This window comes from Mesitornis unicolor, unplaced genomic scaffold (assembly GCF_000695765.1).
Source record: "Mesitornis unicolor isolate BGI_N332 unplaced genomic scaffold, ASM69576v1 scaffold19981, whole genome shotgun sequence".
NCBI lineage: Eukaryota > Metazoa > Chordata > Aves > Mesitornithiformes > Mesitornithidae > Mesitornis > Mesitornis unicolor.
In genome coordinates, this window is record NW_010164694.1 from 5,990 (window position 1) to 22,895 (window position 16,906).

At 46.2% G+C, this 16,906-nt stretch overlaps 1 protein-coding gene across 1 annotated transcript; it reads left to right on the forward strand.

The window, feature by feature from the left end:
* The first annotated feature begins 5,654 nt into the window (after positions 1-5,654).
* Positions 5,655-14,539, forward strand: UTS2B (urotensin 2B). The gene is made up of 5 exons (XM_010194404.1): positions 5,655-5,851; positions 8,095-8,196; positions 10,953-10,990; positions 12,366-12,459; positions 14,173-14,539. Exons 1-5 carry the CDS (start codon positions 5,728-5,730, stop codon positions 14,196-14,198), a joined length of 384 nt encoding a protein of 127 aa, XP_010192706.1. The 5' UTR covers positions 5,655-5,727; the 3' UTR covers positions 14,199-14,539.
* The last annotated feature ends 2,367 nt before the right edge of the window (positions 14,540-16,906 follow it).

The following is a 16,906-nucleotide window of genomic DNA, read 5'->3' on the forward strand; positions in this document are numbered from 1 at the left end:
GGGACAGCAGCCAGTGAATTTTACCAGCTGGTTGCTGCAGCATGGTGTGGAGGGGACAGTGCCCCACCACCAGCAGCCTTGGAAGTGCTGAGGGACTAGGGCTTTCTGAATACATAGCTCCATGCAGGCAGGCAGTACCCTGTGTGCTGGCTCTGCAGAAGTCACCTCAGAACCAGCCCAGCCACCCTGGCAATTTCACCCAGAAAACAGCCTCATTAGCCCATCCCAAATACCACACTAATGTGCACACACGGCTTTTTGGTGGCCAAGCTAAGGTCTCCACCTTACTCTCCTGGCTTTGCATGTGCACAAGATAAGTGATAATGACCACTGATATCCATATTCTTGAAAGAAGAAATGAGCTGATGTCTGCCACTATAGGCAGGGAGATGGGCTTGTAACCACATTTATGGGGGGCAAGTTCCAGCTCTAGAAATTGCTTCTTGTTGGCCATGTACTGGTTTGTTACCTCAGTTCCCATTTCCACAAATGACTGTTCTCTAATGTCCTATAAATAATGGAGAAGGGAGAGGATCTCCAGAAAACCAGGCAGGATCCTGCTTCAAATCACTCTTAGCCTTCCTACTTCCACTGCCTTTACTGGGGGACTAGCTTCTGTAGGTGACACTACTTTTGCAAAGACACCTCATAGCATCACTAACTCAGCACTCAGTGTCCCTGCCAAGTGCAGGGGACTGCTCACACTCATCATCCAGGATGAACTCAGGGCCTGCAGAAGATGAGTCAGAACAGAGGGAGATCAAGCTCAGGGCAAATCTGATGGTATAACCAGGTCATTCCAGATCATGCCTCTTCAGGACACTGTCTAGAGACACTGTCAGGAGTCAGTTTAGTTCCTACACGGCCACGCTCATATTTACCATTCAGGAGCATCACTAAAAATTACTTTGAGACCACCAGGTCATAGCACATTTCAAAACAGAAAGGTTTTCTACATCTCCTCACCAGGAATCTCAACCAAGTAATCCCTGGCCAGTAGTGATGGGAGACTGAGATCCAGTCTAGAGGAGGTATTCCAGCTCAGGATTGGGTCAGCTGGATTGGGTCAGAGGGGGAGAATGCTACCACAGCTGTCTCTGCTCCCTGCTTTCTCTCCATGGGCTGCTCCCTCTCACATTCCACACTTTCACATTCCTGCATTACTCTTTCAGCCCCTCATTCCAGGAGCTCACTTTGCATCTGGCTCATTCTCTAAGAAGTTGAGTGGTTTCCTGACAGCCCCCAGAGTGGATGTGAAAGCCAGGCAGACAGCCCAGCTGCACTTCACACCCATGAGGACTGAGTTCTTACCTTGGGGCAAGAAGTGCCTTAACCAGGAGGAACTGCTTCTCTTCAGTACAATGCCTACCTGATGGGAGCTGATGATGCTTCCCTCTGTGTGCTCCCTTGGTTGCTTGCAGTGAGGTGACAACTTGAGATGCTTTACACTACTTGGGATCTTTCCTTTTTTTTTCTCTAAGCAAGGAGACATTGAAACCATAGCATCTACTTTTATGGCAGTAACAGGCCAAGCAACAGCTGAGTCCCAAAGACAAGCACGGTGAAGGGGGGACAAATTGCATGAGTCAGACTAAAAGCTTCATAAATATTGATTGGTTTAACAGTCCCCTAAGGAACAGAGAATTTCATTGTATAACTACATCTCCCTCCCTATTATGCTCTCCCTCCTCTCAGGGAGCTGCGAGGGGGGTTGCTCTCCTGGCTTATGTGCACATTATTTTAAATCCTTTCTGTGCAGCCAAGCTGCTCTGTCAGGGACTTTGCACCACACGTCAGCAGAGTATCTGAGCACCTTCCGGTGGTACTTTAAATAACAGGACTGGAGTGAGTTTTCTTCTCTCAGGTTTGTCTGAGGGTAGAAGTGACGCAGGCAGAGGAGAAATCAGATATTTAATATGTAAGGAATTAAAGCTGAAGAGGACAGGATGGTTTTCAGTACATTCTAGTCTGCTTTCTACCAGGTGAAGCCCAGCTAGAGCCACAGAGGAGCAGAGACACAATAAGAACACAGACAGAAGAGACAAATGGTGTGAGGTCTACAGTGGTGATACAGGCAAGAAAGACAGACGCTATGGAAGAGAGAGGAGACTTGGCTACAGAAGATGGAAAACTGTTTGACATATGAATAGTCAGAGGTGATAGATGCATGTGGTGTGATGGGGGATATACTGCAAGTCACTGCCCATGATGGGGAGCAAGATGGGTCCTGCCTTTCTGACATTGCATATGAAGCTCACTTCAGTCCTGCTGTGAGGGCAGCTCCCCTTTATTTCCTGCTAAAAGCCAAACAACTTCTGACTGCTTTGCTGGGGGCTGTCAAACCCCACCCTGCCTTTCCCTCTACAAGGCATGTCCCCTCCTCATTTCTAAATTTGTCATTCCTCACCCTCATGTTATTCTTAGAAACACTTCAGGCAAGAAAACAGCGATACATGAGTCTCCTCATATGTACTGCACAGTATAAAAATTTTGTCTCCACCAGCTGAAACTACCTGGTTGCAGCCAAGTCCCATCCTTGGTGCAGAGATTGCAGGATCATTTATATTCCCTTTCTCCCAACCTTAAGTAAAGCGTTTTCCCTGACAGGTCCTCCCACAGCAAATTGTTTGCTTTAAAACCAAGGAAACTATGGTTAAGTGGAGACTGTAATGCCCCAGCAAAGCCCATGGATGCTGTTGAGGCTCACCTGAAATACATGATACATGTGATGCTTTCATGTGTTCTCAGGAAGTTCTGGAAAAGAAAAAAAATATCCTCCCTCTTTCCAAACCCCAAATGTACAGCATACGAAGTGGTCTGGAAACCTGCCACTCCAAGCTGGCTCGGGAAAGCAGCCCTTTCATGTTCTCCTGCTTTCAAGCAGCTCAACACTGCCTCCTACATCTTACAAGTCACACAAAACCTATACCAAATTTCCCTTGTTTGAGGCTCACTCTGAAACGGTAAATATTACTGCTTGGGGGTTAAACTAAGGTTAGGTTATTCGGGGATTGCATCTCTTCTAGAGGCAGTCTTAGCTTCCTTAGAGTCAACAGCAAGGCACAAAGTGACTTCAGAGAAATGGGTATTTTATATAACATAACTGAAAGACTTCACTGCTCCAAGAGCTACTAGCCTGCCTGGCAGAGGAGTCTATCCACAGAAGGAAGCTGAACATTTTGACGGAGGTGATGTCTGAGAGCAGCAAAGGCCAGCCACAGGGAACCAAGTGCAGTGATGCTGCCATAGGACAGGGACCTATCCCAAGGGATGCAAGCAGGGCAGGCACAGAGAGAGCAGCCAGGTTCAGTCAGGTGTCTCAATGACCAGTGAGGTCCACATTGATGCAGCAGATCCAGGGTCAAGCTGGAAGTCAATTCACTAGACAGGATCAGGCCTGATGATAGCAGCCAGGGTCAGACACAGCCCAGTGAACACCAGACAGGTCCACACTGATTTAAAATGCCTGAGGTCAAGTAAGGAATCCAACCCCCAGGTCTGGATCTAGATCAGCAGTGGCCATGGGCAGGCAAAGGCAAAGACATAGCCAAGCTGCAAACCAGCATCTCACCAACACCACTTGGGCAGAAACAGAGGTGGTCCAGAGCTGAGCTTAAATGGGGCTTCTCAGCGTGTGGGCAGATAGGGTGGCTGGAGGCCCCAGCTGGGGCTGTTCAGGACTGTTAACACCCTCAGGGCCCTGACACCTGCACTCATCTTTCTCATACTCAGAGCTGGTGCAGCTGAGTTCAGTGGCATCTCAGCTGCTTAGGCCAAGTATTCTCCATTCCTGCCTTCTGAATTGATTGGTTTTGTCCATGCTTGTAAATTTTCCAGTTTGATTGTATTTGATTACCTGAAGTCTGCATAGCTTTCTGGATAAAGAAACTTCTCCATGAAGAGACAGACCAGGACCGTGGGAGGTAGAGATGAATCCCCATCTTCGCATTCTCACTATCTCTGAGCTCTAGACACAAGTGCTTAGTGGATGATGTAGAAGACATTATCACTGAGTGAATATGGAGGGACAATATGGAGACTATGTTGCTTTTCTATTAAGAATAAAATATGTGAGAACAATAAAATTCAATAGTATTTCCAGCACCCAGACAGATGGGCTAAAAGCAAAGGAATTTTCCAGGTGGGAGTCTTACAGAAGCCAAACAGTCCAAATCAACCATCTCATAATTGCAACATATGCAAAAAGTCCACTAGCATCTGGCAGTGGCTGTCAGGCCTCTGTCCATCTATCCAGACATTCACATTCTTTGTGAAGCAGGAAAGGGGAGTACTTCAGCTGGTTGATCACTGGTTCATAGGACTGAGAGAAAAGACAAGTTTGGTTTCTTTGTACATGTTGGATCTGCGGGAAAAATATCCTCAGTAGAGAAGTATTCCTTAATGGAAGCATCACATTCATTTTCATAGTTACTTTTTGCAAAAAAAAAATCTAAGCCACCCTCATTTTTTTAGTAAAAAGCAAATATTAACAGGAGTATTAAAAGGCTAGTCATTCTACAGCTATCCAAGATGTACAGCAAGTGGTCGGGAGAGCTGGGGAGCAGAAGACAAAAGCCCAAACATGGAAATAATATGGTCTTTTAGTTAAGATGAAGTGCAGGTACAATCAGATGAAGCTATGCTGGGTAATCTAGCATGATGTGGTGTCAAAAAAGCACCCGAGGTGAGTCACCAGGAGTGTATGTACAAGTCAGAGCTTGGCCAAAGAGTAGTACAGATGATTAAGTTCTGCAGAAGAAGCAGAAGTGAAGAACAAAGTTTAGCACTGTTCCTATTATAACATTTTACTTGCTAAGGTTGTAATAGAAAAAATAGCAGACTAGTAGCAGGACCCTGATCAATAGTGATGGACAGGCAACAAATAGAAGCCAAACCAAGATGTAGTCACAACCTGAGAAGACATGGAATATGTGTGATGTGCCTCAATACTTTGCTCCAAATGAATAAAAGATGGATGTGCAGCCAGAACCAGCATCTGACCTTCCACTTTTTTTTTTTCCTCAAGGAAAAACTGAAGACAGTTGCCCATCCTTGATGCATTCCATATCTGCTGCCAAATCTGCACTCCCCCACTCAGACACAATCCCAAAATAGGGTGTGATGCCTTTCTCTTTGACAAAGCCGTAAGTCACGGTGAGCAAGACACACTCAACATCCTCCAATCAGTTAAATGAAAAGAACTCTCCCCCTCTGTTTTCTACCATTTCAGCATTCATTATATCTCACATTAATTAATATAGGTACTAGCAAGTGAGATGATAAATTACCAAAACCCATTAACCTGATTCTGTCCAAATTGGTGACGTACGGCAACTTGTACGTTAGACAAATCTTCCTTGCTAATGTGGGAGTCTTCATGTCTGAACTCCACTAAAGCAGCACCCCCGAAAAAATATTTTTAATGTATGTACGTACGGAATGTATATCGACGTGCGTGGACAGTGCGTGCCGCTGGGAACATCAGAATTCATTAAATCAGTCTGATATGAGATATATTGAACAGGTTCCATCTGACGTCTGTTACTGGGTTATTCTGTCCACTCCCAAAGGAGTGAATCATATTGACAGGTTGAATTATATCTCAAGAGACATTTTTCTCCCCTCCTCCAAAGGCCATTTGCAATCACGGCACATCCACTGCCTCTTAAAAGTGAGCTCATCTGGCACTGGGTTGCATTGAAGTCCTCCACCGTGCCTGAAGGAAGAATGCTTTTGGGTGGTGGGAACGTGGAGAAGATGTGGTCTGTCCAGCTGTCCCTGGGAGTGCTAACCATCTTGACCATGACTGTGTATGTCCCATCTACACATGGAGAGCCTTTTTTACTACAAGGTAAGCTGGAATACAGACTAAATGACGCAGGTAGGTAGTTATCTTTTTGCTTTGCTTTGTTCCTTGTCATGGCCATACAACGCTCGCTTAGCCGCGGAAGAAAATGAAATAAACCTTGAGCTATACTAAGAGATCAATTAACATGGGTGCTACTCAGAGACTTGTTCATATTAGCACGAGCTAAAGCTGTCCTTCTGGTCTGCAGCTGGTGGTATGACACATTCTGCTCATCCGTAAAATATCAGGTCTGGTGAAATCTGGTAAGGGTAGCTCTTTTTCTCCCAAAAGAAGATTTCCAAGGAAAAACATTAAAATATCAGAGAGTAGCAGTTCCAGTATGCACCATATGAGATTTGACAGCTCATAAATGTCAGTAGTAGGGTGCTGCCGAACTTTTTTTATTCACAAAACTTCTTTATATATTCTTCTCCCATAATTTAAAATAATCTTACCTTGAACTTAAGCTGCAGGGAAATGTCAGTCATTAATTTTCTTTCTTAAAGAGACTTGACAGTAGAAAAAAAAAAAGAGAGCTAAATATAGGCTTGAAAATAACATCGTTTTTCACGTTATTTTTCCTCTTATATCACCTATTTTTGTAATGACAACCAAAACATTCCTGAGGCCACTCTATCTAAATACTGCTTCTGTTGAATTTTTACTAGAGTGTTTATAGTTTGGTTTTTTCTGTAGCAAATCCCCCTACTAAAAGTAGCTATTTTAAAACCATAACTGTCTTTCAGACTTAGGAACGAGGTTCATAGCACTCCACGCTAACTGCAAGTTTTACACAGCGTTGTAGCTCTGCTAACTCCCTCGGGTTTATTTCTAGAGATCACAATCAGAACCCGCGGCTTTAGCCGCAGCGTGAGGCAGGGTTGAGTCTGGCCAAATACTTGGAGCATCACTGTGGCCAGGGCCCCTCTGCTTCTGCAGATTGATGTGAATTTGGCTAATGGAGCTGATTCCCACAGACTCTTGAGCATCCTTGAGGTTAATCTGCTACAGTGTTTTGTCTCATGTGTATCAAAAATAACGGCGTTCATCTCATCACAGTTATGTAGGGCTGATGGCTATACAAGACTATTTTCTCCTTTCTTACCTTCTTGTAGGGAGTGATCAGAAGTCCTAAAACTGCTTGAAAAAATTGAAAATAAGCCTTTCTGCATAATTTCTTTGCATTTTCTATGGACTCTGTAGGCATCTTCCAGGGCTTTTCAGGGTCTGGGTGTTGGGGTGGGGGTGTTCAGACCAAAGGGAATGGCCATTCTCCCTGTAAAGTCTGGCTCCCATTCTGCCAGTCTGAACAATAAAAGCAACATTCAAGGTTCAGATCATTCTGGAAATCTGTTTAGCAGAGCTGGGAGGGTCTCAGAGTCTTCAGGGCTCTGATCAGTCCCATCCCCTGTGTCTGTTGGTTTCTGCCGAACCCTTGACCTTCACAACCATTCATTTGAGGGCATAGCCACAACCACTAAAGCAAAACCACTGAGGAAGTTCCCTAAAGGGGCCTCATAGAGATGCCCAAACTGCTTTGGGACAGCAGCACAGGGAGGTTTTTCCTGGTAAACAGAAGAATTCTGCATGGGCTACAGCTACTGTAAGTGGCTTCCTCGGGAATAAAGAGGCTCGCTTTAAATTTCTCCACACTTCGGCTCTGTTCATGAAGAACCCTTTAGTGTCACTGGCAATCGGAGCAGCCCTAGGGCTGAGTGAGCACAAAATGAGACTGCAGGGCTGCAGGGCTTTTCACCTCTGGTACCCACACCTCAGCCCTCATGAGGAGCAAGTTCCCACCTTTTTCAGCTCTGGGAAGATGGATGGGGTGAGGGGAGAGCACCTGCAGTTTTGAGAAGAGAGGATCATGTGGCTTTGCAGAGGCATCCGGTACATCTGCCTTGCAGAAGAGGTTGGGACTGTCTAAATCAAGGTGACGTCTGCGACTCTCTGCAGCCAGCCATGCTGATGAGGCTGCAGAGAGACTGGCCAGCAGCCCGGAGCTGGCAGGGAGGGCTCCCTCATCCCACACCCTTTCACTGCGCAGCCCTCACTGCCTGGACATTTTTTCCTGTGCTTACACATCTTCCTCTTCCTCCCAGCTCTTTCCACTTGGGCAAAGTGCTGACAGGAGACATTTTCCTGCCACTTCTTAGCCTTCTTAGTTTTTGCTTTAATGTTGGGGGTGGGGGCATCCGTCCTTTTTGCCATTAGAGATGAAGAAAGGTGTGTTTTATGTGCTGCAGAGAACCGAGCGCTTCCGGAGAGAGAAGACACAAATCATGAGGACACACTGCTGACTCTGCTTCTTAATAAGAAATTTGCATGGCGGAGACCAGAAAATATTGGTAAGCGAAGGAGATGGGAGATCTCAGCTTCTTGAATCTGTCTGCATAAATGCAAGGAACCTGCTCCTCAGGTTCTTCAGAAATACCAATTGCTCAGAAAGGGGAAGCACCCAGTATAGTGCCTGCACATGATTAATGTCAGATGTTCTCCATCATGGGGCCCCTGGACCTGCTTTTGCAATGCAATGTAAAGCTGCCCAAAGCCATGCACTATAGATCCTCACTCCACACTGAGCTGCCAAGGGAGCATGTGTGTGTACATCACTAATAACAAGAAGAGATGCTGATGAGTCCCTCTGTCCCTGAGATGTTTTGTACTATGCCTGGGACGTGGGCCAGCCTTGGGAGTCACCTCTCCACCCACACCCCGTACTGCCCCATGTGCTTTTGAGATACAGCTCAGTGTCTTGCTGGCATGCCAAAACCAGCAGCAGCTTGTGTGCACACCGGGCAGTTGGGGCCATGTCAAGATTTTGCAGAGAGCACATGGCTGAGATCCTTTGGGATGAGGTGTAGGTTGGGATGAGGGTGGCAGGAGCTCCTGTCTGAGCCTAAGCCCCTGCTATGGCTGCAAGAGGTTGAGACAAGAGGCTTTTCCCACACAGCAGAGAGGCCAAAGACAGGGCACGACTTTGCTCTGTGAACAGACACCAAATTTAAAGCCACCCACACGTTGTGACAGCCTCTCAACTCAGACATGCTGAAGAGAAACTGGCTTTCCATGCCACCATGCACAGCCAGCACAAGTGTTGCATGGATTACAGGCCTCAGCTATTCCCACAGCCACCACAGCCAAGGGAGGGTTTGGGCCATATGCGGTGGTCTCAGAGCAGGAAGCTGCCCTTCCCTGTGAAAGCAGCCAAGGATGGGGCCCAAAAATGTTGTTATGAAAATCCATTTGTCAAAATCACTCAGTGCTCTTCCCCAGCCCCTTGTTAATGCAGTGAGGCAGTGGTTAAACAATCCTGGGGCAAATAAATAAACACAAATAAATCAAGTCCTTATACTAACAAAAGCATTCTTCTTGCAAAGGAGATGCTTTCAAGAAATAACATTTTTATGATTAGTTTATGGATTATTGCACTTATTCCTCCTAGAGGAAAGGCTGCATTTTATGCCAGACAATTGAATATAATGAATCTCTGAGCAGAGCACAGACAGAAGATTTACAGCAGGCAGATTCTCAAGGCTTCGTCCATAAATTAACTTCCTCCCCCCTGCCTGAGATAATCTGTTCCAAATTTCGACCGCTGTTCATTTTCTATTCAGAGCAGTCATTAGCCAAGCTTACGGTCTGTGGAAAATTGAGCCAAAATAGGCACTTGAAACTCTGAAAGAGGTGAAAATGTGAATAAATATAATAATAATAATAATAATCTCTTAAGTGTCACTTTTCACTTGCAGATATGCAGGCCTGGCTGCCCCTACCTTACAAATATGTAAAAACTTGCTTAAGAGGAATCTGCCTGAGGTCATTGCTGGCAGTGCCAGGAACAGAGCTCCCACCTTCTGACTTCCATCCTCATCCCCATCCCCATCCCAGATAGTCTCTCAAACCGAACCCTGGTGTAATGGATTTGCTTAGGAACTGCTGCTTTTTCTGTTGGGTGAATCTGTCAGAAAATACTCAGGATTTTTCAGCTGAATTGTTTCTTTCTTGATGGAGAAACTGAGAAGGCAGGCAGCTCACTCTTGGCACTCTCCTGCTCAGTTTCAAACATTAAAAAAAAAAGCCCAAGTCTAGCAATGTGTGTGCTGAAGTCTTATCTGAAATCAGGGAGAATTATGTCTTTAATCCCCTTAGAGATGCAGACCAATGCCTGCTGCCGCTTTAGAAGCAGACAAAGGAGGCAGCTCCAGGGCTGGCTTTTGGCTTTCTTGTGAGGCCCAGCAGAGACATTCTTTAGTTCTTTCCTGGCTCTTCTGCTTATTTCAGTGCATTTTTTCCCAAATTGGCACTTAAAACCACCTGATCACTTTGCATTTCCCTCCCAGGAGAACTGCTATAGTCTAGGTACTCAGCTTTGACTGAACTCCTTTTTTTTAATGGTGCTTTTCATTGTTTCAGCTGTCTTATTAAAAAAAAAATAACTGGTTTTGACATCAGTTTGAGTCTGGAATAAGGTATCTCAGTCGTCAAGAGGAGTGAGATTGAAATCCCCCATCGCTTCCTGCAGCTTTCTCTACTGCTATTCCAAACCCTTCCCAATTCAGCTGGAGGTTTTAGGTCCCATTCATAAGCACCTAACTTTCCCCTTCTCCTGGATGGGATATCTCAGGGCAGCTCATTCATCCATCTGCATCATCTTTTCACAGTCTAGTAGAGTACTGATTAGCTCTGACATCTCTAAGTCTGATCTATGGAGCTGATCCCCAGGTACCTGCAGTCCCTGAACATTCAGAAGTGTGAAACCTGTGCACCCACTGCTGTGTTACCTCTCCTGTCACTCCACTCTGCCAGCCCTGGTGTTTGGTGACTTACAAAGCAATAAGCTGTGCTGGGCTAAAGCTGTGTCTTCTGACTTCTGCTTGCATGGGTGATGTGAGGATAAATCAGTCTTAGGGGAAGCAATGGGTGTTCATACAGAAAAGCCAGGATTTGCATTTCTGCTACCATAGATTTATAGATCACTATCAGGAATTAAATAAGTAGGTCATTTTTTCGGTCAATGAATGAAGAAATTAAATGCAGAAACTGTTCTGGTTTTGAGCTTGGGAGGTAATGCAGATATTGATGTTACTCTCCCTTCTTGCAGACTGGGAGCTGGCAAGGAAATTTGAAGAGCTTGAACAGGTGAGGGGAGCAAATGCACAGACACATGTATGTATACTGCTGCATGAATAGCTAAACAATTGTGCAAACTCTCTTTATGTTTATGCCCTATTCTTCCATCTTTGCATCCTGCTACTCCTCATTCTGGTGCTATAATGTAAGCATATATCACACAAAGGGCAAAGCAGAACCTGGGCTAAATAGCTGCACAAGCTGGAAAAGCTAAAAAGAGGGCAAGGCTACAGACTAGTGCAATAAAGGCTGAGGCAGCTTTTGCCTCTGCCACCAGTGAAAGGCTAGCGAAGACTAAGCCAGGAAAAAAATAATGATGCCAAAAGAAAATATCCATGGAAGAAAAGGGAGGGAGAAGGGGAGGTCTTGCTGCCTTCCTAGGCATTGCGTCAGCTGGCTGCATCTGATCATGGGTTGAAGTCTGAGGGACAGCCACTGCTCGCCTAATCCAGACCAATTTTTGTCTGGGCTCTTGGCTAATAAAGGAGGCCCTACCCAGGGTCAGAGCCCTGCTGGGCCATGCAGGGTGCATACACACACACAGAGAGACGGAATGAGCAAGCCCCATCCTGCACCAAGTTTCCAGGAACAGGGAAAGGTGTGCAGCAACCTTGACATGGCTCCCACTGTGCCCCAGACCCCACAAGCAGTGGAAGCCCTTTTTACCCTTTCTTAGGCCAGGTCCAGCTGTTGGTATGGATCCTGGAGGTCCTGCTGGGTTCCACATGGCACTTTTCACTTCAGACTGAAAAGCCACAGTGCAGCATGCCACACAGGAGGCTGCCAGCTCCTACTCCAGCCCTTCGCTCCATTGCTGAGGGACAGTAGCCTCTGGCTTCCTCCTGAGAGCAACACTGCCAGAGTAGAACTGCAGGTCATGGCCATAAATGTTCCTGTAGCTACAGATGGAGAAGAAATATTGCAGACTTTCCACATTATAACCAAGGAAAGTTAGCAAGAGCTGGAGGGAAGGGAGAGGAGGAACATCCCAGAGCAATAGAGAAGCAATGCAGTCTGGTACAACGGGTAGATGCCTGAAGACCTGCCCCAGCACTGACTTGACTCTTCGTGGTGCAATATCCTTCTACACAGCCTCCTGTACACAGGAGTTTGTACCCTGAGCTGGAGGGGTGAGAGCAGAGAACGCCTGCACTGCTGCCACCAAACAAGCAGCTTAATGGAGGGGGACATGAGGAGGTGTGAGTGCTCCAAAGGCAGATATTCCTGGAATGGTCCTGCTCCAGGGAAGATCCTGTCCTCCGCAGTGGTGCTGTCAGCCAGGCTGCCTGTACCTCCCACCCCTGAGCTGCCCTCAGCTTGCCAGCACACTTTGGAGCTCCTCGCAATGGGGCATTTGTTTACTGCTGTGTTTGTTTTTAAACAGCTGGAGAAGTTGAAGGATCAGATCTCAACTGAGGAAGGGTCAGAGGTGGCCTATGCCTTGGAAAGTCTCTCAGGACCCCAGCCCAAAAAACGAGGTACGTTTTGGGATAGAGCCTCGCAGACATTTTGTCCAGCTCTCATCTCCAAGGTTTCCTTTCTGCAACAAAGACAGTGAGAGTAAACATGCCCCCTGTATGCTGAAAAACAGGTTGGCAGCTTTTCTAGCAGCCCTGGCCCTCTCTTGTTAATGGCTGGCTGGTTTAGCAGCTGGTGAGGAGGAATGTGTACCCAACTCTGGCTGCTGCTAGGGCAGATACACAGGGTCGGTGCACCCAGGACCTCACTGGAGGCAGTCAGTGTTGCACCCCTCTTTTCACAGAGGAACATGGCGTTACATGAGCAATGAGTGCCTGTCCTGCAGGGGTGAGGTCTGTATGAACATGTCCCTGCAGTGCACCCATCGCTTTGCTCTGGGCACAAAGCTAGTGCTGAAGGCATAATGCGGCATGTGGACTGCACGCCTTCCCCACTGCCAAGGTCACTGCCTCCCTACAGAGAAAAAAGGAGCACTTGTTTGCGCTGCTGAAAAGCAGCTAAAAAGGATGTGGAAATCAACCAAGAATGCAGGGAACTAAGATCTGGTAGGTCCCCCAGTGGGTCTCCAAGCTTTGTCCAGTGAATCAGGAGCATACTGCACCATTGCTCCTGCAAGGCTGCCCCTGACAAGCACATGCACAATGCCATTCACGCTCTCATTAGATTCCTCCACAAAGCAATGGCAGGTGTAAATCAGAAGTCACTGATGACAGATCTGGCCTAAAACCAAAAGAGCCAGTTCTGCCCTTACCCCACATGCTCTGTGCATGTGCAGGCTGACAACCTGCCAGACAGCCGAGAGAAAATCCCTTTGTGCAAGGCTTGCTTAAGTGCTTAGGTGATCCTCAGACAATCTGCAATTTATAAACAACCCTGGAGGCTGTCATTTATTTGGCTAATCTAATTCATGCCCCTACCAGCCTGGAAGGTTCAGATGTAGACAAAACTATGTCCCCCTGCCACGTTTAAATCAGATTCTGCCAGAAATTAAAGCAGAGAATCGCCGAAGTCCTTTCAGTCTGGGAGGAGCTCATGTCTCAGCATGAGCACCACTGATTCAGGAGAAGCTTTCTTCCAAGATCCTGCTTTTAAAAACCAGGTAGAAATCTCTTCTTATACTTGACAATAGTAGACCCACACAGGATTCAAAAAACAGGGCATGCTGGTAATACAGCTATTTTTTCCAACACCGAAATGTGCATCCTTCCCTAATCCAGTCTTCTTAGGAGATCCCACAGACATCAGTGTTGTTTGGAGGACAGTTAGCAGCAGTGACTGGCTTTTAAATAAAATTGTAAGGACCAGATCTGGTCTCTCCAAGTCAGTACCCTACTCTTCGAGTCAGCCATAGGTTAAAAACACTGCGCACATCTCTGAGGCAGCAAAACTGCTGGCCAGTAGACAGGAAAGAAAAAGCTGATTCCTGATATTGCTGAAGTAGAGCAACAGGAAAAGGAAACCTTTATAAATCAAGCAACACTGAAACAACTTTTAGACCCTTTATTTACACTATAAGCAGCTAAAAGAAACACCTTCTAAAAGTATTGTATTAATTCAAAGCTGGTTAGTGAGATCTGCCCAGAAACCACAACTTCAGCTTCACACCCCAACTTTCTCAAGACATGGGGCTTTTGAAACCCACTCCAGGGCTAGAGCGGGAAGCTGGAAAAGCCCATTGGATGCTAACATCCTTCTCTTGTATTCCTTCCCAGCCTGCTTTTGGAAATACTGCATCTGAAGGCTTGCCAGGACTGGAGGATGAAGATGAGCCCTTCCCCAAACTACCTTGCTGGGTATTAATGTGTTAAGAGTTTGTTCTGTTCTCTCATCGTGCTGCTAACTTGGAAGCCATCCTCCATGACCATACCACAGCCAAGTCTAACAGGGACCACGACAGGAGCTGGTAGCCTGCTACCACTTCCCACTGTTTCTTCCTTCCAGGTTTAATCTACCATGATCTTCTACTTGGAAGATGCCTCCCTACTTTCCTTGCTGTCCTGTGTGTGCCATTCAGTCTGCTGCCACTGTACGCTCTTAACCTTCACACCAGGTCCCCTGAGGCACCAAACACCAACTCAGCTCCCCTGAGCTTGGGCCTATGCCTACATCTGCAGGTGTTGCTCATGGTGGTGTCTGGGTTTCCCATTGCCTTCTACGAGCAGGTCTATGATGACCTAGCCCCCGCTGTTGGGACAGACAGGGTGTAATGTGAAGGGCTCAGAGCTGCCTGCCTCAGCTTGCTGAGCCAGAGCTGTTCCTCGTCGTGTCCCGTCAGCTTATACAGTAATTTTGGGGGAGGACGGGCATGGAAGTCTGGATCCTTTGGATATTGTTCCAATAAAGATTTTCTGTTGCACAGAAGCACGTGCTATTTTCTTCCTTACCCTCTGCAGAGGCCCAAGGAGCAGCACATTTCCCTTGCTATAGGCTCTTGTTACCTTAAATGTTCATGTGAAGTTGACAAAGGCTAAAAGGCTCCCATTAAACACCTAGGTATAGGAACACTGGCCTGTTTCAATGCGTCCGAGGAAGAGACTCTTTCAGACCAGAACTGGGAATTAGAGTTGGGTCTTCCTCATGGATATGTGTGGGCTGCTGTCCTCATAGGCCTGATTCACACCCACTGATTTCTACCTACTCACCCCAAGGAGATGTTTTGAGCAGAGATTTTTGGCTCATCTGGCAGGTCAGTGGAGATGCTAGCTGGCTTTTTCTACTACAGAATTACATCTGCTCTTGTCCTAAAGGAAGATATCACAATCAGTTGTTCCTACGTATGTTAATCTTAAGTCACGTTATCCATGTTTATTTGCAAAAGCAAAGGACCACATTTCCAAATATGTAAATTCAGAATAAATCCTCTTGTTAACTATGAGGTTTCCAACAGTGTAAACGAAAGCAGAATCTGGTAGCCACTGTGAACGTGTGGACTGATTCTGCCTAGAACTAAACTGTCTCTACAGCCCTGTCAAGCCATCCTATTTAACTGTAGCTTGCATGCTACATATTCGTCAAAACTTTACCTCTCCCACAGCTGTAATTACCATGCTACATTCATTGCCTTGGGCTCTGGCAAGAAGCACACGCCACAGCAGTGCCTTGTGTGTACTTCATTAACAGATCTATTCATCCTGTTACAGGCCAAAGCTGACATCTGTGGAACAAAACCAGCTTGATTATATCAGTGAGGTCTAATGAAGTGCAAAATACAGTTTGCCGTTAACATTAATTCTTTGTTATTTCCTTGGTACTGATTCAGAACACATTTCCTATTTTCTGTTGGTTTTGTGCAAGTGAAAAAGTATATGGGAGCGTATTTTCACATACCCTGACAAGAGCACCAAATAAAAGGAAAATTATAGCCTATTGCCAAGAGAATGGTCTCTTTCTTGAAGAGTTTGGTGCTCCAGCTGACAGGGAGGTGAATTACAAGAGCTGCACTGAGTGCCTCAAGCTGGTGCTCAGCTCAGATGCTTTCAGCTTGAAGGAAATCCCAGTGAAGGAAAGGCCAGAGCTGTAGCCATGCCTGCCCAAACCGGTGTGACAGCTCATCAGCAGGTCAGGGAAAGGAATACAGTGACTGCGGCTATTTAACAGCTTGCCCTGACCTTAGATACAGGAATTCCCCCGAGTGCAATGCACCATGCTGCTTAGCAGTGATTTTTAGCCCACATGGTGTGCTGCATCCTATCAGCACAGTGATTTAAATGCTCATGGTACCCAAACTACCTTCACTGTTTCCTCATAGGCAATATATGCTGCTGTGTTAGCTGCTTCTGCTGGAGTGATAAGTAAGAGTTGAATGCAATTCATTTGTCAGTTCGGAGCAAAGGTGGTGATGATCTCCTTAGGCTCATCCTCAACATGTCATTGTGGGGATCCTGACTTTTCTCCTAAACATGCAGAACTCTTCCTCAGGTGCCACTTCCACATTGTGGCTGCTCACACCTTACACATGCTTGGTCAGCCACCCTTGCTAAAGTTAATGACCCACAGGCAATAATTAAACAGATTTCCCTTAGATATTCTAGTAGACCGTGTTGATTTATTAGCAGAAAATCCTCACAGGCATCTGAATGGATTTGCAAACAGGCAGCACAAGGCAAATCTAGCGTGCAACAGACACTGTAGTTTATCTTCATTTCACATTTGTTGACCTCCATGCTGTGCATGATGACTGAAGCTATCCAAAATTGTCTTTGAAAACAAATTGTGGTGTTCAGCTTTTCAGGCATTATCATATTTTAGACAGCACCTGCCAATTTATGGATTTTAAAGAGTGTTTGTTGAGACACAGGAGGTCTCAGTGTGCTCTGCGGTGGATGGGGCAGAGTAACAGAAAGGCTGCTGCATTCTCTCAACTAATCCATGCAGTGAGGTGGGAGCCAAGAGCAGGACTGAAGCTTCCAGGTCCCAGGTCCAAGTGACACCACCACTAACACCTCT